This window comes from Mytilus californianus, unplaced genomic scaffold, assembly GCF_021869535.1.
Source record: "Mytilus californianus isolate M0D057914Y unplaced genomic scaffold, xbMytCali1.0.p SCAF_5, whole genome shotgun sequence".
Classification (NCBI taxonomy): Eukaryota; Metazoa; Mollusca; class Bivalvia; order Mytilida; family Mytilidae; genus Mytilus; species Mytilus californianus.
The window spans coordinates 83150093-83172066 of record NW_026262701.1 but is presented as its reverse complement, the minus strand read 5'-3'; the positions used below and the strand labels follow the sequence as shown (position 1 = coordinate 83172066).

The window sequence follows — 21974 nt, the reverse complement described above, 5'->3', positions numbered from 1 at the left end:
ATATATGTCTTCGGTAACGTTCAGTTATTCGCAATTGTTTCACTCGATGCTCACTTGAGCGGAGTTTGACTTGAATTCAATAAATCAAGCACATATAGAGATGAATTTAAACAATTAGATAATTGTAAAAACGTTTTAATACCAACAGGAAATTAAAAATAGCTGAAAAGTGTTATACATAACAACTCATTTACACGACTTTATATTTCGAACTGACTTTTTTACATTTTAAACACGACTCAATACCTCTTGAGCACATAAAATGAAACAAACAGAAGTCTAAGCATATCTTACTTTTAAATAATCATTCCGCTGCTAATGCTGTTCCTTTCTGCTTTTCATACCCCTGAATTAGGTCCTGTATCGAAATAGGACTTACACGGGTAAAATAAATTATAACCATTTATACCGAATAGTCCAACTGGATGTATGTCGTACAGATGATTACAGTTAATTGATATGTAACTGTAAGCTAACAAAGTTACCTACATTTATTTTCTAGATAGTTTATTTTCTAGTAAATTATCGTTGTGATGTGAAACATGATGCATTTTGTTCGTGTCATATAAATTAATTAATCTTGTTTTACAATCTTATCATTAATATAAACTGTAGTTATGACGAACTATGCTATTATAAAAAAGTATTAAAGATTTTCTCTTTCTCACTTTGATTCCTTGCGTTTCTCGACTACAATTTTGTGTTTCTCTATGATTCCTGCTATCTTGCAATTGAATAAATTGTTTAATGTAACATAACTAGTTTGCCTGGCTATATCACTGGCGCCTGCGCCATACCCCTTTTGTACAGAGTTGTGTGTAATGTTTCTATTTATTTTCCTTTCATACATTGGCAGCAGTTTACATATGCCATCCCTCTAATTTTATTGTCCACTGTGAGATAGTGCTAATGATAGAAAGGAATGCATTAGATAAAGAAACATCTAATGAAAATATCTTATTAAGTCGAAAAAACCCAATTAAGCGTCTATGGACGTGATATCGTTGTTCTTGATACTTATGTGCCGAAGATATATATTCTAGCTTACAATAGCGTTTGGTGAATTCATTTACAGATAAATAATTAGCTGACTTATATATATATATATACATAGTGATCTCAGTTTTAATAATATCTGCAACTAAAACGCTTTTTCCATAAATCGTTTCATGATATTAGCTGTAAACTTTTACGAGATAACGAAAGTGTTATAATTGGCAATGAGATGTGACATTTTTGCCCTCATTTTTTTAACTGCTATAAAACATACTATGACATAATTATCAAATACACGTCTTATATTCAGCAAACTTATAACATGCAAATGTTCTGAAAACTTAAACTCCATAGTTGTAAATAGATCCTTTCATAGTTATACGTTTACTAATCAGTCATTGCTATGGATGACAAAATTCCGGATATAAATTACGTGAAGTAACACGTAAATCCATCCCCGCCACAAACACACATTCATGTGCCTGTCGTATGTAAGTAGCCTGTAATCCAATGTTTGTCGATGGTTTCTGTTTGCCCTTTTTGTTGTTTTAGAATAAATTAGAACGTTGGTTTTCTCTTTTAGAATGTTTCATATTTTGTCATAACATGTCCTTTTATAGTTACCTATTTGATATGAGTTTTTCATTGTTGAAGGCCGTATGGTGACCTATCATTGTTGAAGGCCGTATGGTGACCTTTTGCTGTTGATGACCGTAAGGTGACCTATCATTGAAAGCCGTATGGTGACCCATCATTGTTGAAGGTCGTATTGTGACCTATTGCTGTTGAAGGCCGTATGGTGACAGATCATTGTTGAAGGCCGTATGGTGACAGATCATTGTTTAAATCGTCGTTGTTTTGTCTCTCGAGGATAGTGGATAGTTGTCTGATTGAATGTCATACCACATTTCTTTATTTTCATATGGATGGCAAAATTTCGAATACATAATGGCGGGAAATCGTTGCATTTTCCGTCCGAAACTAATTGTGGTAATACATGAACTTAATTCTAAAGGGCTTTAATAAGCAGATGGATATTTACAAATAGAAATGGTAGTAAAAATAAAATGTACTCTGCAAGAAGACATGAGAAATCAAACTCAGAAAAATTACATATAAAATAAGACAATGAGCAACGCGTGTCGAAAATCAATGACTCGATGATATTAAAATACATAAATATGTTTCAGAGCAGTTTCTATGATACAGCAAACCAGGAGCATGACTTATTTTGCGTATTCAAAGAAACTCCTCTGAAACTTATTTAAATGACCTGACAACAGTATCGTAACTATATCCCTTCTTAATAAATCAGATAAATAAATAGATAAATATGTAACGTAACTTATTCAAGAATTATGTAATTGCACTAAATCGGAGGTTACAACTCCATCATAAAAAGCTGACTTTAGACAGTTTAGACTCTGTTTTGAATGTTAAGGTCTGGTATTTATTCTCTCTTTATTTGGGGGTAATAATTATTATCCATGGAGTACGGTAAATGTATATCAATTCATACTGTTTTCTTTCTTTTTTGCATCAAATCATTCTTCAAATTACAAATAAAATATTTTCCTTGGAGGGAATGAATACCGTGTGTAGATAAACACCGTAAACCAACGTAAATTAGCGCGTGTGACTTTATTTTTACCTGAAACATGACATTTTATAACATGGTTAAGTAGATAGCAGTCAAGTTAATTAATAGCGCAAGAATGTAAACATTCTTTATTAAAGTTGATACGCAACATTTGTTCGGCAAATTTAAAACAATTAAAACAATGCAAAGGAATTTCGACAATGTCTAAACTGTTAAATGATAAAAGGAGATGGGTACATGGTTAAAACGCCAATATTGGCCTGAAATTTAAGCATACCTATTTTTTTCCATGATCTTAAATTTGCTTTTATATAAAGAAGAAAATAAAAAACAAAAAGGTAGGTTCAATTTCCTTTCATTCGTTTAACTGATACATGGAGAGTCAAAATCTTTAAAACTAACTAGTAATAGAATATTAAACTTTGTATATAATGTTTTCACACAGATAACCAACAATTTTACATATTTCAATTAATTTAAAATGTGTTTCTAGTACTGACAGAGACATGTCTCAAGTATACTGCATAAAGCTGTTGAAGACAATATTGCTAATGTTACATTTGTTTGTGAAATCTTGCATCGAATGACGTCTCCAACCAGAATTTATTAAATTGTATTCGAAGAACAATAAAGCTCTACTTCCCATAGTTTTGGTAAAGGATGTCCTTCTTACATATTTTTTTTAATAAGTACTATAAATTTTAGCAAAATCTGAGAAAAAGGCAGTTTTTAGCCATCTTAGGCATTTAAAATGTAGGCACATGTTCGAATATACACCAAAAGTTGTTAAAACCTTGAAGTACTTATTTGAATCTATGATACGGTGAATTTCAGAAAAGATTGAAGAATGTTTGGAAAATGCCCTGGTGTGAAATATTTAGGTGAAATTGGCTTTTGACATTTAAATGTCTTAAATTTTGGGTTTGAGCTTTCCTGGTGAAAGGAAATCCAGAAAAGCACCTCGGACACGCCAATTGTGTGAAATGTTGTTTTCATTTTCTAGCGCTGGGTCGATGCCACTGTTGGATGACTGCTATATAGTTGCCGAAGCTATATCCAGCTCGATCAGTAGTCAGTGCTTCTGTATTGACATGATTTATGACATACTTTTTTGAAATTCTCCGTTGGCAAATTTAATAAGAAGTTATTAAGAAACTAAGGTTCAAACTCCCAAAGGCAAAGTCGGCCTTAGATTGATTTGGAAATTCTTTTTGGTTCCTTTTGGTCATAAAGCCTCTCACGTATAAAAGAACCTTCTTTCTTGTGGCTTTCAATTTTTTGTGGTTTTAGTGTTCCTGCTAAAGGTCAAATCCAGAAAAGCGCTACCAATCAAATTTATTAAGTGATATACTCATACTAAATTCGTTTGACGCCAGACTCAAGTCAAAACACAGTAGTGTATTTTTGCGGTTATTTAGAGATGGACACTTGCCATTGACTATTTTATAAATATCATGTATTGAAAAGAGAAGCTAAGAATTAAGATAAGTTTGGAAATTGTGACATCAGCTTATTTCCTTAGTCCGTCTGAAACTTGTGATTCGCTGCAAGAAAAATCCATTTACACGTAAAAGAGATTTCAAACAAATTTTGAAACAAGTCATTGTTTCGCTATTTAAAACTCTTAAAATTAAATAATTCAATTAATCTTAAAACGATTGAAACGAACCAATTATAGGGACATGATCACATTAGAGTCACACAATGAAATGAACATTTGTTCTAAGTTTCAAAAGTTATGGAAATTTGTTATCTGATTTAGGACAAGTTGGTGGTTTCTAAATGTAAAGACACACAAGTCTTTAATAAACAGCTTCGTCAAAGAGAGGCGAAAGACACCAGAGGGACATTCAAACTCATAAGTCGAAAATAAACTGACAACGCCATGGATAAAAATAAAAAGACCAACAGACAAACAGACAAACAATAGTACACAAAACACAACATAGAAAAATAAAGACTCAGCAATACGAACCCCACCAAAAGCTGGGGGTGATATCAGGTGCTCCGGAAGGGTAAGCAGATCCTACTCCACATGTGGCACCCGCAAAAGGCGCATGATACGTCTGGCTTGTGGATATTAAAATTGAAATTGTGGCCAAAATAAAATGGAACGTTTAAAATGCATCTTATTAGAAGTTAGTAAAATAATATCATGGACATTGTCTTAAATATAACTATTAAAAAGTCCCATATGAAAGATAACTATAACTTTATATTCTGATTCTTTCTATCCATGTTATGAAATTGCATGAAAAAAGTATCACAGCAAAGCTGCGTACGTTATTGTACACCATTTTCATGAATAAAGTCCTATAACTCTGATATGACGAAACTGAAATTCGTCAAAACCGAAAGGGAGTTTTTTGTCAATCCAAAGGGTGTGTGTTAAGGAGTAAGTATCGGTAAGAACAAACTTGAATTATCTTGCGAAGTGTTTGCAAACGGATGGAAGGCTACGGTATACCAATTATACGTCTAAGACGGTCTTATAAAAAAATAGCAAAATCCGGAGTATTTTTCTGTGACCACTATGACGAAAAGAAAACATCGATTGAAAGTGCATAATACTAGTTCAATTTATTCTTCCTTTTTCTAATGAACAAACAGTAGTAGGAGTTGGTTAATGTACCCAACGGAGAGATGTAAGTACACTATAAACTACACACCTGTGGTATGACCCTGTCATATACGATTTGATATTTCTGATTAGCATATAAATGGCACATGTACTTGATGTATTTTGGGGTGTTTGGTCCTATATTGTAGTGCAAATTGTCCTATCCATAGATCATTATAACGTCAATTACATAAATGAACATAACATAATAAATATTAATTATAACATGATTTGTTCAAGGACATTTTACCTAATGCATGGTTGATTTATGTATATGCATATGCATTTGTGTTTTTTAAAAGAATTCTAGGTTGAACTTCATAACGTAACGTTAATTTGTTTTATCAAGCGTGTGCAATTTCCAGGTTTCCTGTCGAAGGTCGGGCACTCCGATGTTGTATAGCCATTTTTCTATCCCCCAATGACAGTTTTCCCCCGGGGGAAAAACTGGCATGATCTCAATTTCCCTCCGAAGAAATTTTGGATCATTGCCATTCTTCCCCCGCGGAAAGTTGACAATACGTATACATATTGCCACTCTTCCCCCTTACCTATATTTCCCCCACAATACGGATTTTGTTTTGTATATTCATCGAAATTGCACGGCCAGTTATTGCATATACTTTCCGTATTTTCTTAAGAACAGAGTGATCTCTGGAATGTTAAAATAATCTTTTTTTCGGCTTGGGTTACATAGAAGAAATGTTAGGTACGAATTGTGTTCGTTTTGTCTACACGCGTGTCACTTAAAAGGTCTAGAGTCAGCACAATTGATTCTGATCGCTTGAACGTGATAAGTGAAAGGGATAGCACAAGAACACAAGAGGTTCATAGAATTATTTATCATTGGTCCCAACAGTCTATGTTACATCGAAGTCACATTACTTATTGGTGCAAATGTCTTGAAAGGACTTTGTATGTGAATGTAACAGAATTATGGACCTATATATCTACAGGTGACAGAATTTGACACTATAGGGTGCATAGAATTTAACTGTATAACATTTAGGAATGTGGAGCTTGAAGGCAGACAGAACTATCCAAGCAAATTCTGAGATTATCATTCAAAGATAGAAAATGGACATGTCATGATTTATTCAAAAGCAAACATAGTTAAACAAGTAGACCTTAATATATTTCTAAGATGTCATCAAATTTGATAAACACGAGATATGTTATTAAATATCAATTTTTTAAACATTCAAACAACAACTGTTACCATCCAACCAAATTCCATCTTCTTGTGGGCTTCAACTAGAACATGAATTTGACCATTGGGCCTTATGACCTACTACAGAAAGTCTCGTAACACATACCCATGGTTCAAGGAGGAGAATGAATGTGATCATCTTATCAGACTCCGGGGCAGATCCAGGAATTTTGAGGAGGTCGTAATTCCTAAAAACGTAAGAAAAACTGCCGAGCGGAGCTAGGCGAAAATTTGGGGACGATTTATTCTAAAAAATCATATAAATTGTGAGAAACATGAGATTTAATGTCCTCTACACACTATCCTGGATCCGCCACTGACACTATGCTTCAGATATATCTGGAAAAAAATCTCCTGATATTGAATGTATAATGCTACGATGATGGCGTGGTAACGCTAAAATAATGTTATGGTTACTATCCTTTGATGGACAATTTAAAATGAATTAACTGACGTCACTGACTTACAATACAAGGGGGAAAATGAGCTCTCGTGCTACTGCTAGGGGTGACAAATAGGCCTGATCCTGGTCCCCCCACAAATCACGCTGAGGGGAAAAAGTGGGATTATGCCGATGGATCCATCCAGTTTTTTCCCCGGAATATATACTAAACTAGATAAGTGTTGTTTTGACAAATTAGTTAAAATTATTCAAATTATCATGTTAAGCATTTTGGACAAATAATACATCACTTGGCACTTTCTACTTATATTGCATGAGGTCCATAACTTGGCAAGTCTTATGATCAAATTCTAGACGGCTTCGAGTTAGAACAATGTGCTATGCCATAATGGTATGGTGCCATGCCATGATGCGTCATCCTATAGATTGTTGCCTTGTGAACCAGCATGTTAAAAATCAGGCTCATCAGGTTAGTCATAAACATGGTTAATATTCATGTATTATTTGCCACTCTTCATTAATTATCATCATCATCATCTATTTGAAATGGAAACCATCATACACGTATTTTTAAAAGAAAATTCTTAAATGAAAACATGCATGTGTTCACCTGTCCTATGTGGGTGTTATATGTATAGTGGGAAAAGACTTCTGGAGCACCTGTGTTTACCTGTCCTATGTGGGTGTTATATGTAGAGTGGGAAATGACTTCTGGAGCACCTGTGTTCACCTGTCCTAGGTAGGTGTTATATGTAGAGTGGGAAATGACTTTTGGAGCAACTGTGTTCATCTGTCCTAGGTGGGAGTTATATGCAGAGTCTGACATGACTTCTGGAGCAGCTTTACACAGCGTTCATCTTTCCTAGGTAGGTGTTATATGTAGAGTCGGAAATGACTTCTAGAGCAATAGAGTCGGAAATGACCTATGGAGCATTTGTGCTCACCTGTCCTATGTGGGTGTTATATGTAGAGTGGGAAATTACTTCTGGAGCACCTGTATTCATCTATCCTAGGTAGGTGTTATATGTAGAGTTAGAAATGACTTCTGGAACACCTGTGTTCACCTGTCTTAGGTATGTGTTATATGAAGAGTCGGAAATGACTTCTGGAGCACCTGTGTTCACCTGTCCTAGGTAGGTGTTATGTGTAGAGTGGGAAATGACTTCTTGAGCACCTGTGTTCATCTATCCTAGGTCGGTGTTATGTGTAGAGTCGGAAATGACTTCTGGAGCACCTGTGTTCATCTATCCTAGGTAGATGTTATATGTAGAGTTGGAACTGATTTCTGGAGCACCTGTGCTCACCTGTCCTATGTGGGTGTTATATGTAGAATGGGAAATGATTTCTGGAGCACCTTTGTTCATCTGTCCTAGGTGGGTGTTATATGCAGAGTCGGAAATGACTTCTTGAGAACCCGTGTTCACCTGTCTTACCTATGTGGGTGTTATATGTAGTCGGGGAAGACTTCTGCAGAATATGTGTTCACCTGTCCTAGGTGGGTATTATATGTAGTTTGGGAACACTTTTTGAACCCCTGTGTTCACCTGTCCGAGGTGGGTGTTGTATGTAGAGTGAGAAATGACTTCTAGAGCACATGTGTTCTTCAATCCTAGTTGGTTGTTATGTGAAGTTGGGGAAAAGTGTAATTAACAGGGGGGGGCATTAAAATAGTGTATGTTAAAACATGTTCTCACACCAGTCAAGCTACAAAATGTACAACATGATGGGACAGCTGTGCTTAATGACAAATTGGTCTAAGTAGTTATACAGCACCTATTTTCACAGATTATTGAAGCCTATGACAACAAATATGAACTGACCATTGCTTGTAAAGAGAGGTTATCAGATGGTGCATTTTCAAAGCAAAATCACCCAGTAAGTTAAGGATGTTGGCTACTCTGTTTCAAAATATCAAGCTTTTTAAAAGATTGTATTAATTGATAGTTTGTATATAACAGAATGAAAAAAAGGAGAAACAATTCAAGGTCAGTGTCCTTGTTTTGAGATATAAGCCATTGAAAATTTGGCAGGAAATGATTCTCTCTATATTTTAACTATAATTAACATTGGCACCTTTTTTTCTTTCAAAAACTATGAAAAATAACAAGAATTTTATGAGATTTTCAAAAATGACTTTTTAAACTTTATGTATTATGAAACCATGAAAAAAAGTAGGGGTGAGAGGGCAAATTTTTATTGTCACTACATGAATAAAACAAGAGGATTCAAAATATCTGACAAAAATTCAAAAATAAGAGTAGCAAACATTCTTAAGATATGAGAACTGAAATTGACTTTTAGCGAACTCTCAATTACTTAAAAAAATTGTCAGGCATAAGATGATGTAAACAGAATCAATAAGGCTTTGACACAAAGCAGAGATTTGTCCAGGATGCTATGCTAATATTCTTTATATGGCAAAATCTGAAGAATTGTTGTTATCAAGTTATAAAAGGTCAACACTATACAGCTGATTTTTTTACAAAATTTATTACAAGATAAGACAAGTTCATTGCGAGATTCTGTCAACTTCTCCAGGTCACCTCTACTTCATCAGTTCTATATCTGTAAATAAAAAATATGTAGATAGACAAATCTGTGACTATACATGTTGTTTTTATTTTAATCCTACATAAATTCAGCACAAAATATAAATTGGGCTTTCTAATGTAATATCAAAGTGATTTTATATGTCTTCCGTCAAACAATTGTAAAGACCTCTTTTGCAAATAAAATATAGGTTTTTTTTCAAAGAGTTCTATACATTTTATAAAGTTTATCATTGAAATATCTAGGGTGACTTTTTTTATACTAGTATAAAACTAACCGTTCAAACAAATGCAGTGTTTAAAAACACCTCTATGAAGAGTTAGATTTACTTGCTGTTTCATCAGATCATGATGAAAATTCAACATTATTGTAAAACATGAAGTATCCAATATAACAAATGATAAGAAGATAAGTATGACAGACTTTCAAATTACTCTAATATTGATAAATAGGAAAATTTGTATAAAAAATTAAACAAACAAACCTCTGTGTACAAAATGTTTCTTCAAAAGGTGTTATCTGGCCTGATTTGAACATCTCCCATCCAGCCTGAGCTATCATTGCACCGTTATCTATACAAAATCTAGAAATGAAAATTGTAAATCATTGTAAATATATTATAAAGAGTTTTAATCGGTTGGTGGCAGATTAATAAATATTAGGTTTACTGGAAACGACAATCAATTAATGTTATTTCTTTTTTCACTTTATCTTTTTTTAGGGGGGGCTTCTTTGTTTTGTTTGCTTTTCTGAAAACATTTGAAAAGTCCAAATTACTATTCAAATCAATTAATAATTTATGGATTTTAGTGATTAAGGAGGTTCTATAAATAGACTTTTGTTCAATCATCTTCATGGTTCGTGAAGGCGTTAAGAATCAAAAACATTTTGAAAAACACTGATAGTTTAAAGACTGAAAAAAAATCTAATCACAAAAACTTAACAATGACCAATGAACCATCAGAATGACGTTAAGGTCTGATAAAACCTGCCAGACTAACATGTAAACCTTACAATCATTCCATACAACAAATATATTTTCTCTATTGCTGAGAAACAGACATAATAAAAAAAACTAAATATTGATCAATCAATGAATAATGAAATAAGGTCAAGGTCAGTTGAACCCTGTCTAACAGATATGTTTACCTTGTTATGATTCTATATACCAAATACAGTTGTCCTTTTACTCAATATAAGGGAAAAAAACATCACCTGACAAATAATATCTATACTTTATTTTTGCATCTGCTGAAAAATGAAAATGAGATCAATGATAATGGTTATATGCAGGGGTGTGAAAATGTCGGACTCGTACATATGACCATCCAGACAAGCAATTTATTGTGTCTTTGTTGCCCGAGGACAAGTTAAAAAAAATGTTGCTTGACAATGTTGATTTATATATTCATATAGAAAAGTCCTCAAACTTTATTCATCAAAGTGGAAAAATATCAATGAATAAGACGAAAGCAACATGTTTAAGTAAAACAATATGAATGATCAAGAAATAAATCGATTATCAAACAACAAAACATAAGTGTGCAGACCCAGGTTTCATTAATATTCTGTGATTTCTTTCCCATTGATCCAGGATTGTCAATCAGGTTATAGCAACCATACAACAGAAATGGTCATTTTTAATATCAAGCTCTAATTTCTCATGAATGAAAATTAAATGACTGGTCAAGTTGGATAAGCATCTTTCGATAGGTCATCACTCAGAAGTTGACCAACGGAGAAGAGGCGCCTCTTAAAAAATTAGATTGTTGAGCCAAGAACTCGGTTTTGACAAGAAACGGAAATCAGAAGTGGCAAAGGACAAATAGTATGAAAATAAATGGAATAGAGGATTTTAAAATTCTATAATGTTTGTGATTTTGCATAGTTATCTAAAAAAATCTCAAATTTCCAGTTGGCCATAACCAAAGGTTTTTTTGGGGGAAAAGACGTGGGATGCAAACAACAATTCAATAATTCATCAATTATCTGGTTTTCATCTCTTCATTAATTTAAAACTTAGCACTGGCTCACAGTGAAGAAAAAGAAAATATAAGTTGTGATATAATCTCCCAGGTTTATGTAAGCAAGTATTGAAAAAAAAGTGCAAAATTGGCCTCTAGATTCTTTAGTTTAAATATGTTTTTTTGTTGGTTTCTATCTCATTGGTGTTTACTCTACTTATCTTTTTATCATTCTAACATACAAACAAACACCATGAATACCATTTTCATTGTGTTTCAAAACTGTTTTAGAAACATACACGTTTACAGTAAAATACATCTTCTTTCCAAAATTTAATTAATAAATCAGGGCAAGTAGCTTTTCTTCTGGACAAGTAAAATTTACAATTTAACTTGTGCAGGGAAAAGGGATCACAACAAATATTTCCACACCTCTGATATGCCCAACAGAAACTTCCTAAAATAAGACCTTTGTTTACAAGATACAAAGCATCAAGGTCATCTTCCTTCTAAAATATGAAGCTATGTTGGCAAACGGGTTGCTGGAGAAGCATCCCTTTATCTTGCATTCTGACAAAAAATTGTGAGTATATAAAATCTACCTTTCATCTGTCGCAAATAAAGTTGCTCCTCTTTCTTTTGCCATAATTTCCATCATTTCTTGTAGTCTTTTATTGCCTACAACCAGAAATGCTTGTCTATAAATATTATTAACTATGTTTCTGCTGAAATGTTGGTTTTTTCTCTCACTTAACTTCATAAAAAACAAGATAACAAAACAGATAATGTGTCTAGATACATGAACATGGACATAAGATTTATGTAAACGTAACAACATGGACCAAAATCCAAAACTGTTTCTAAATTATTATGATAGTCCAAAAGTTCTAGAATCGGTTTTATCATAAATGAAGAATAAAATATAGCAGCAAAATATCGTTACCAGTAATATACTACTACTGACATCTAAAAAATGTTCATTATTAAATTTATGAAAAAGTTTTATGAATTTAAATAAAGCAATATAATTTATTTTTATATCATACTTGCCTTAAATATGGACGTAAATATCTAGCCAAATTATGATAACTCAAGTAATGTTCAAAACATTAGTGAATTTCACTAAACATGCTAAATAAGAGAATGTGTTGATGTAATGGATCATGTGTCATCGTTGGTATCTGAGAAATGGGAGTCACTAAAACTTAAAGTTGTTCAAGTGTGAAATGAAGGACTTTAGTGACCCATCTGTTATAGAAATGCACTGTAATGTTTAAGGAAGCAATACACAGTTAGGAGTTTGGTTTCGCATTTCGGCCCCTGTGGATTTTTCAAATAAGAAAGTTATTGTGCAATAAAATTCATTTTTAGACAGCTGAGTACTTATTTAGCCTTCAAAGGTGGTTTATAAGAACATCAAGAGTATTTTTTTCATGTTTTATGGGCTATTTTCTGTTTGACTGTATTTTCATAGCTAGACCGGACGTAGGTCCAGAAATTAATGTAATGTTTACAAACACTTTTTTTCTACACGAAGTTTTTGAGCAATTTTACAAAAAAATGAGATGAAAGACATATGATTTTTATTTGATTTCCTGATAGATATTTGTAAACAGTTTCAGAAAAGGTATCACTCCAAGGGATTGAAATTCTACTTCTGGCAAATTTTTGGGAAATATGTGACATCTTTTCCGCCCTTTTTGCAATATTTTATAGCAAATAAGTGCAGATAGTTGCCATGGATACACCAAAAAGAAATTATATTTTACCATTTTAACTACTAGATATCAAATCTATGGAAGATTCTGATCACATACATATGCACATATATGACACAAACAGTAAGCTTAATTTGCAAGAAAGCAAGGAAGAGGGGATGCTAAAATTTATGAGAGTAAATTTTAATATTTTATCCTAACTGTTTATTGCTACCTAAGGGAATTGCAATATTGTAACATCAGCAATACATCTCCATGAGTCAGTTAATCTAATAAAACAAAAATGATACAGACATTCAAGTATAGTCTACCTGTCATAGGGACTCAAAAGTTTTTTGAAACTTGTAAGACTATACAAGATCATCCATTTCTTATTTTTAAAAATTGACTTAAGAGAAAATATCGAAAAATACAGACAGTTGTAAAAATAAAGTGACAACAATTTATTCATATGCCCTACCACCTTCGTTGGAGGAATAAATAACAAGAGGCTCACCTGAGCATGTATAGCTCATTTTGTGAAAAATTATAAGTCTGCTTTTGAGCATATACTAGTAATTTTTTGCCCTACCAGATCTCTTTTTAACAGCCTTAAACTGCCAAGACAAATAAAAATCAATATTAAAGGGCCATAACTACAAAACATGTTATCAGATTTTCTGAGCATATAGATCTTGTTAAGGTTATCAAAGTTGCAATTTACACTTTTAACCTAGCTCCTAGATAACAGCAAAAAATGTGAAAATTGGTAAGCAATTACCTTTCAGGGGCAATAAAGGCATAAAGGATAGACAGATTTTTGTGAAATTTTAAAGTATGAAGATCTTGCCATGTTGATCCTGTTTGAAATTTACACTTTAAAATTAGCTCCTTCAGTTTCAAGACAATAGCCAAGTACAGCCAAAAAGATTTTTACATTTCAGGGAAAATAACTCCTAAATTGTCAGAACTTTTTTGGGTTGATATAGAGCTAGTTCTACTGACCATTTTTAACACGTTTGTTTTTCTCATATTTATATGATTTTTGAGATATTAGACAAATATTGCAGTTTCACCCCCTGTATATTATTTCTAGCCACAATGGACATGTTGTTTGATGGACCTGGACAAAATCACAAAACTTATGGCAGACATCCTATCATTTAGCAAACAAAATTAGTTTTCAATCCGCTGAATGGTTGGTTTCAGAGGAGAAGATTTAAAAAAAAAATTATGGAGGATGAACAGACAATGGTCACATGACATACAGACAATTGGATGGAGAGACAAACAATACAAACAATATATGCAAAGTGATGACAATAGGTAACATGGCCCAAAGGACCAGGTAAGGTAATAAAAATTACTAATATAATCTAACAAAACTCAACAGAACAATCAAGACCTTAAAAGAGATGTTGAAAAATATCTACATCATTAACTTTAGACTCAATTCTGTTAAAAGCACATCTCACTTTCCCTTATACATACTTACATCCAACACCACCTACAATGAGAACTTCCTGAGATCCACAATGTGCCATGGCTCGCTCTGCAATAAAATATTCAGTTGCAAGATTTTAAACTTGTTATAGTTTGGATATTATTAATTAACAAGATATAGGACACCAAGCCCTGGACAATATCCAATGTTTATGTTCAATGAACAATGAAATTGAGCTTAAGGTGGATGGGGGCTCTTAATTAAAATCCATAGAATTTTTTAATAATTTGTCAAAAGTAGTTTTTATCATGCTTTTTTCCAAAATATAATAAAAAGTATGGGTCACCGGACTATTTTTCACGCTACTACTACTGGGAGTGCAAAATTGTCAGATTTTGTATAGATTATACATGGAAAATCCTATTTTGTTTAATAAAAAGAAAACTACACCATAGAAATTTAAGATAAAATGTGAGAAGATAGCTCTTATAACATGATTTCAGATAAGAAAAAGAAAAAATAGGGTCACCAGACTTCTTTTCTTGGTACATATTAAAATATGTAAATTCACAACACTTTCTATTATAAAAATTACTTAATCTGAGTTATCTCCCCTTATTTGGCAAAGATGAAAAAAAATGAATCAAACAAAAGTATTGTGTTTTTTAGAAAATACAGACATAAATATGATAAAACACATATTTTTCTATAATACATGAAAAGTCTTACACATGAATTACATACTACTAGCAAAAATTGCACATTTCATAAAAGATCAAGACCGATTGTTATCTGCTACTTCAAAATCCAAGATGGAGGAAGACACCCCAGCCACCTTAAAATTATAATTAGTCATATTGTTTTAAAAAATCAAATCACAATGAACAAGTATACAAATCAACATATAAAGTTGATATGACCGAAAGTTCATGCTAAACTACCTTAACCAAAAACTTTAAGGTGGTACATGACACTTCAGGGAGATAACTCTGTAAAAATCAGCTGAATGTTTTAATCACATTCTATTGTTAAGGAAATATTAAGCTTCTCAATGATCAAAATCAGTGTTTGTCAAACTGCATTATATCCAATGAATTTTTTCGGATAATGTGTGTGGTTCAAGTTTTTTGAAATTTTTATATTTTTGTTAAAGGGTCAAAGTAAATATTTTGTCACAATTTTATGAAAATTAAACGAGCCAAATTAATTTTAGTCAAGGTGTACCACCTTAACCTGAGAATCTTATTTCCTGCTATCACATTTCTATGCTCAGTGAACAGTGTAATCAGCATTAACCCTTTTATGGTTCCTTGTTATCTTTTATATTTTCATCAGAAAAATCTGTCATTTGTGGCAGATCACCACATCATTCACCTGTTGGCTGTTTTTATTTTTTAAACATTCTGGGATCTCATTTATTTTTTTTTTCTAATTGCTTTCTGTTTCTTTCTTTAAAAGGAGGATATGTGAAAGTATAATGCATTAAGGTATCAGGAAAAGAAAGTATACAAGTTTTGCAGATATATTCACATATGTTGGGTATATTAATCAATTCCTTTTATTTCATTCACGGATTTTGAAACAGTCTAGAATAAATCTACTTCTATTACCTATTTATTGTTACTCTGTTTGCAGCTTATGCCAACATTACATGTATGAAATTAAATGCACCAACATTATTTTATAAACAACAACAAAAAAGTATTCAGGGAATTAAGGTAAATCAAAGCTTAAAAATCTACTATTGAATCTAATTGAATTTCCTGATTTTTTAGTTTGACATATGCCATTTTTTTTCCTGTACAAAATATTTTATGCTTCTGTAGAATTGAATTTTACAATAGCATGCCAAGTACACAAGTAAAACAATTCTTACCTGTAATTTCAATTAACATAGAGAAAACTGTTTCTTGAAGAGAAAAACATAAATCTTCTGGTGTATATTCTCCTGTCTTCAGAACCTGAGGGGCCTTTTCCTGGTAGTAAGATTCAAGTATAGAATTTTATCATTCTGTTTTCATAGTCAACAATCATGTCAATCTAGGGAAAACTCATTCCAACTTATTTTGAAATTGTTTTATAATACATTTTTTGCATGTAAAATTTAATTTACAAACTTATGCAATGCAATATGTCCATTGTAAAAGTACCATATTAATTTGTTTGTGGTATCAAATTTTGCAGTTTTGTTAGTCAATTTGGTTTTTCAACAGTTTTGTTTTATTTAAGGAGGTAGTATAATATTATTTCTAAATATAATATCTTTTAGGGATACTTTTTTTTGCACCTATGAATGTACTATGAAATTACAGAAATAAATATGCTGGTGAATTGTTTTTGCTCATTGCAAAATGATCAATAATTGAAAGAACCTTTGTGAGCAAGCTCACATACCCCCACCTTGTCACCCCACATTGTCACTTGGCAAACAAAATCTCACCAGATTCCTATGTTCAAAATCTCATAACTCCTACAAAAGTCAACTGATAAAAATTTCTTGTGAATATGCACATCTACATACTATGTCCTCATAAACTACAAAGTTTCATGAAATTCTTTTGTGTGGTTTCAGAGCAATTGAGCTAACAAACTGCTGAAGTAGTATATTTAGGTAAAAATTCTTAAGTTCAAAGGGCCATAACTCCTAACTGTCGATATGCACATCTACATAGTATTTCCTAATTATCTACAAGGTTTCATGATATTCTGTTGTGTAAGGTGTGTGGAAATATTTGTTGTGATCACTTGTCACCGAGCAAGAGAAATTGTAAATTTTACTTGTCTGGCAGAAAAGTCACTTGCCCTGATTTCTTAATGAATTTTGGAATGAAGAAGATGTATTTTATTGTAAACGTGTATGTTTCTAAAACTGTTTTGAAACACAATGAAAATGGTATTCATGGTCTTTGTATGATAGAATGATAAAAAGATAAGTAGAGTATACACCCATGAGGTAGAAACCAACCAAAAAATCAACTTTTAACTAAAGAATCTAGAAACCAATTTTGCAACCTTTAACGATGCTAGCTTACATGAACCTGGGAAATTACATCATGACTTATATGTCTTCACTGTGAGCCTGTGCGAAGTTTTTAAGTTAATGAAGAGATGAAAACCAAATAATTGATGAATTATTGAATTGTTGTTTGCAACCCCTCCTCCTTCTTTTAAAAGATAAAACTTTTGGTAGGCCAGTTGTAAAATTGAGATTTTTTTTAGATAACTTAGAGAAAATCAAAACATTATAGAATTTTAGAATCCTCTATTCCATTTATTTTCAAACTATTCGTCCTTTCCCGCTTCTGATTTCCTTTCCTGTCATCAAACAATTTTATTTTTTATGAGGTGCCTCTTCTCCATTGGTCAACTCAGAGCAGTGACCTGTCTAAAGATGCTTATCCAACTCGACTGGTCATTAGTTTTCAAAGTTAATAATGACCATTTGCAGTGTATCCTTGCTATAACCTGATCGACGATCACGGATCAATGGGAAAAAATCAGATTATTAATGAAACTTGGTCCACATACTTATTTTTTGTTGTTTGAAAATCGATCTATTTCTTGATCATTGATGTTGTTTTACTTAAACATGTTGCTTTCGTCTTGTTATTTGATATTTTTTCTACTTTGATGAATAAATTTTGAGTACTTTTCTATATGATTATATAAATTTAAATTGTCCAGCGACATTTTTTTTTTACTTGTCCACAGGCAACAAAGACACAAAAATATGCTTGTCCAGTCGGTCAAATGTACGAGTCAGGTAAGTCGGACATAGCATTTCCACACCCCTGTTTGTGGTTTCAGAGAAACTGACAGACGGACTGAAGGGTCAAAAACATTATACCCTATGATAAATAGAAAATGAATCTATATATAAAGAATTTTTTTACTGATGATTAAACATACCTCTATAAATGACAAGAGTCCTGAAAATGACACATCCATTCCTTTGACAGTGTAGGGAAGTTCTAAATATTTCTTTCCCCTGAAAAATACATCTTTATATATATATCAAATGGCTTATCCCACCTTCATTTTACTAACTTCTATGTCATCAATTAGCTTTCGAGAATTCACTTCTCATGATTTTATGAGAAACAATTACATGCAGAAGCACACTATTTGGTGCTTGTATGAAATTTGTGTTTCAGTATCTTGAGGAGTAATTTGCAGTAACAAAACTGAGAATTTTCAGGAAAGTAACTATCACCTTCACCAGAAGTTCTGAATCCTTGTTGTAATTTCAGATCTTTATGGTTATTGTTTAGATTCTGATTCACAATTATTTTGGACTGAAGCATCACTGATATGTCTAAGGTACATCAAAATCTACAACATTAAATATCCTTAGTACAAAGGAATTCTTAGAATCTTTAAGATCAGAGGCATTTCTGATATGCCAAAGCTCTGGTTTACTAATGGAAGCAATAAAAGGAGTTTACTTTAAAAAAAACTTCTATTCAGGAGAAATTTAACTACCGTAAATTCAGAAATTATTGGGCGCATTTATTATTGCAAATCCTAAACAACTGGCAGAAATGTAAAATCTAATTAATGCAATTGCAAAATTTCACGAAAGAAGAACACTACTGAAATTTAAATGTGAGTTTTTATCATTGTGAACATGATACTGTTGCATTTTTGGCATGAATAAAAACATCACAATAATTTCTCAATTTACATGCAGTATTCAGATAATATAAATTCAAAAGAAATGAAGATTCTACCTTATTATTCTAACTCTAACAAAAATTAACTCACTTTTTAGCCATTTGTTCAATGTTGTAACCAGGACTTGGATCATTTGAAAGCTATAAATAAATATAAATATATTAACTGTCTCTTATCCATTTATCAAATGAATTAGTTTCCGTTTCTAAAGCTGTCTCAGGTAAGGGTGACTTGAGTGCCCCTAACTTAGTGTGTGTCTATCCTATGCAATGAACCCACGGTCTGTTTTCTTGGTTCGCATTCAACTTTAATCAAACTGCTCTATCTAGCCACAGCTGATATTAACATTTACATGAAAGACTTAAAAAAGTAAGCAATTAAAGTGTAATAAGACATTTCTTTTTCTGTGAATTTAGAGCAAATTAACCTGTTATAAATTGTTTATACTAAGTTTGTACAAAGTGAAGAAACATCACAATTAAAATACATACAAGTATAATAAATTACATTATATGAGGGTCTGGATGAGGTTTACAGAATAGAGAATAATGGACAAAAAATGCAGAATAAAGGCCCAAAATAATAAAGAATAGAGAAAAATGGACAAAAAAAAATAAAGAATAAAGAACAAGAGGCTCTCAAGAGCCTGAATCACTCACCTGTATTTCAGAGGAGAAGATTTTTAAATGTTAGCAAACTTGATGAACAAATTGTGTAAACTTGTCTTTAAAGGGCAATAACTCCTTAAGGGGTCAATTGACAATTATGGTCACATTAACTTTTTTGTAGATCTTACTTTGCTGAACATTATTGCTGCTTACAGTTTATATATATCTATAATAATATTCAAAATAATAACAAAAAACTGCAAAATTTTGTTAAAACTACCAATTCGTTGGCAGCAACCCAACAATGGGTTGTTCCATTCGTCTGAAAATTTCAGAGCTGATAGATCTTGACCAAATGAACAATTTTACCCCATGTCAGATTTTCTCTAAAAGCTTTAGTTTTTGAGATATAAGCCAAAAACTGCATTTGACCCCTATGTTCTATTTTTAGCCATGGTGGCCATGTTTGTCGATGGATCAAAACTTTGGATACAATTTATAAACTAGATACCCTAAGGAACATTTAATTAAAGTTTGAAGGTATTTGGCTTAGTAGTTTCAGAGGAGAAGATTTTTGAAATAGTTACGACGATGACAGACGACGACAGACTACGACGGACGCCAAGTGAAGGCATAAGCTCACATGGGGCCCTTTGGGCCCCGGTGAGCTAAAAATGGGGTGCTGAAATATAAAGAATAGAGAAAAACGAGCTAAAATAAATAAAAGTATAAAAATGAAGGGCCCTCAATCCACCCCCTCTTATATGCAATGCTTTCAATATCTCTTTGAATGAAACACTAACAATAATCTATATTGTTAAAATTTCAAATCTTTTAGTTTCAAAACAAAATTTTGACACAAAGGATAAAATTATTTTACATCTTCTTTACAAGTAGTATACAAGATATAAGCTATCTATACATGTTTATATATAAGATAACATTTTCTAAAGGAGAATCTGTATCCAAAAATTATAGTTGTGTTCATCCAATAAATAGCTGAAACAATGAAAATTGATGTTATGATAATAACACACTTTGATATGATCCTATGTGGGCAGTGGTGGATCCAGGGGGAGGTGTTCCAGGGGTTGGAACCCAAGTTTTTGTTCGACAACTAATGCTTTGAATGAGGACATATTGTTGGAAATCCCCCCTTTTTATATGACTTGCATGTGTTGATGTGTTGGAACAACCCCCCCCCCTTTTAAAAATGGCTGGATCGGCTCCTGGTGGTTTTTTTTTTATATTTTGCCATGAGTGCTCTTCATTTTAAATGATAATTGCTTGGTATTTTATCAAAAAATTTTAACATTGTATTTTGTATTTTTTCAATAAAATAATCTGAATCTGAATTTTAGTTTTAATTATACCTTTAGTACTCTGGCAAATCTATCTAAACAATTTCCAACAGCAATATCTATAGTCTCTCCAAATATTCTGTATCTTTTTTGTAAATAAGCTATCACCTAAATATAAAATATAATTTTAAAAGATGTAAAAGAACTTAAGGATTTATGCTTTGCATTTTCAACTTTTCTTCAATTTTTTGTAACCACTCTGAATACCGAGTCTATGCATTTTGTCCATAAACTCCTTAATTTCTCAAAGTTTTTTAAAACTTACATCCAAATACACTTCTGGTAAAACATTTTGAAATAGTTATTTCTAATATACTTGTTATATTGTTGAACATTCATCTTTTCAGTACAATAATTCCACATGAAATAAAATGCTCCGCAGGGCGCAGCTTGATACGACCGCAGAGGTCGAACCCTGAACAGTTGGGGGAAGTATGGACAAAACATTCAAGCTTGATACAGCTTTGGATTTGGATTGTGATTAAATATTTGACACAGCATAGGTTTCTAACACAGATTGAATGTGGTCTAAGAACTTAAAAATTTTAAATTGGACATTCACCTATTATGGTCCAATATCCAAAATCTAAATACATGGTTAGATTCAGCATATCAAAGAACCCCAAGAATTCAATTTTTGATGAAATCAAACAAAGTTTAATTTTGGACCCTTTTGACCACAATGTGGACAAAGTTGATAACGGGGCCCAAAAATCAAAAATCTAAATACATGGTTAGATTCAGCATATCAAAGAACCCCATATATTCAATTTTTGTTGAAATCAAACAAAGTTTAATTTTGGACCCCGATTTGGACCAACTTGAAAACTGGGCCCATAATCAAAAA

General features: G+C 32.3%; 1 protein-coding gene across 2 annotated transcripts in view; it reads right to left on the bottom strand.

Moving 5' to 3' along the window:
* Positions 1-9287: 9287 nt before the first annotated feature.
* LOC127703190 (probable tRNA N6-adenosine threonylcarbamoyltransferase) overlaps positions 9288-21974 on the bottom strand; it is a 28792-nt gene continuing 16105 nt past the window's right edge. For both annotated transcript variants that reach the window (XM_052207721.1, XM_052207722.1), the window contains exons 6-13: positions 21140-21235; positions 19249-19298; positions 18394-18472; positions 16361-16460; positions 14536-14592; positions 11946-12021; positions 9864-9962; positions 9288-9394 (exon numbers count right to left, since the gene is read on the bottom strand). In XM_052207721.1, the coding sequence (XP_052063681.1) occupies positions 9355-9394; positions 9864-9962; positions 11946-12021; positions 14536-14592; positions 16361-16460; positions 18394-18472; positions 19249-19298; positions 21140-21235 (597 nt within the window). In that variant the 3' untranslated portion in view covers positions 9288-9354. The remainder of the gene's footprint in view (positions 9395-9863; positions 9963-11945; positions 12022-14535; positions 14593-16360; positions 16461-18393; positions 18473-19248; positions 19299-21139; positions 21236-21974) is intronic.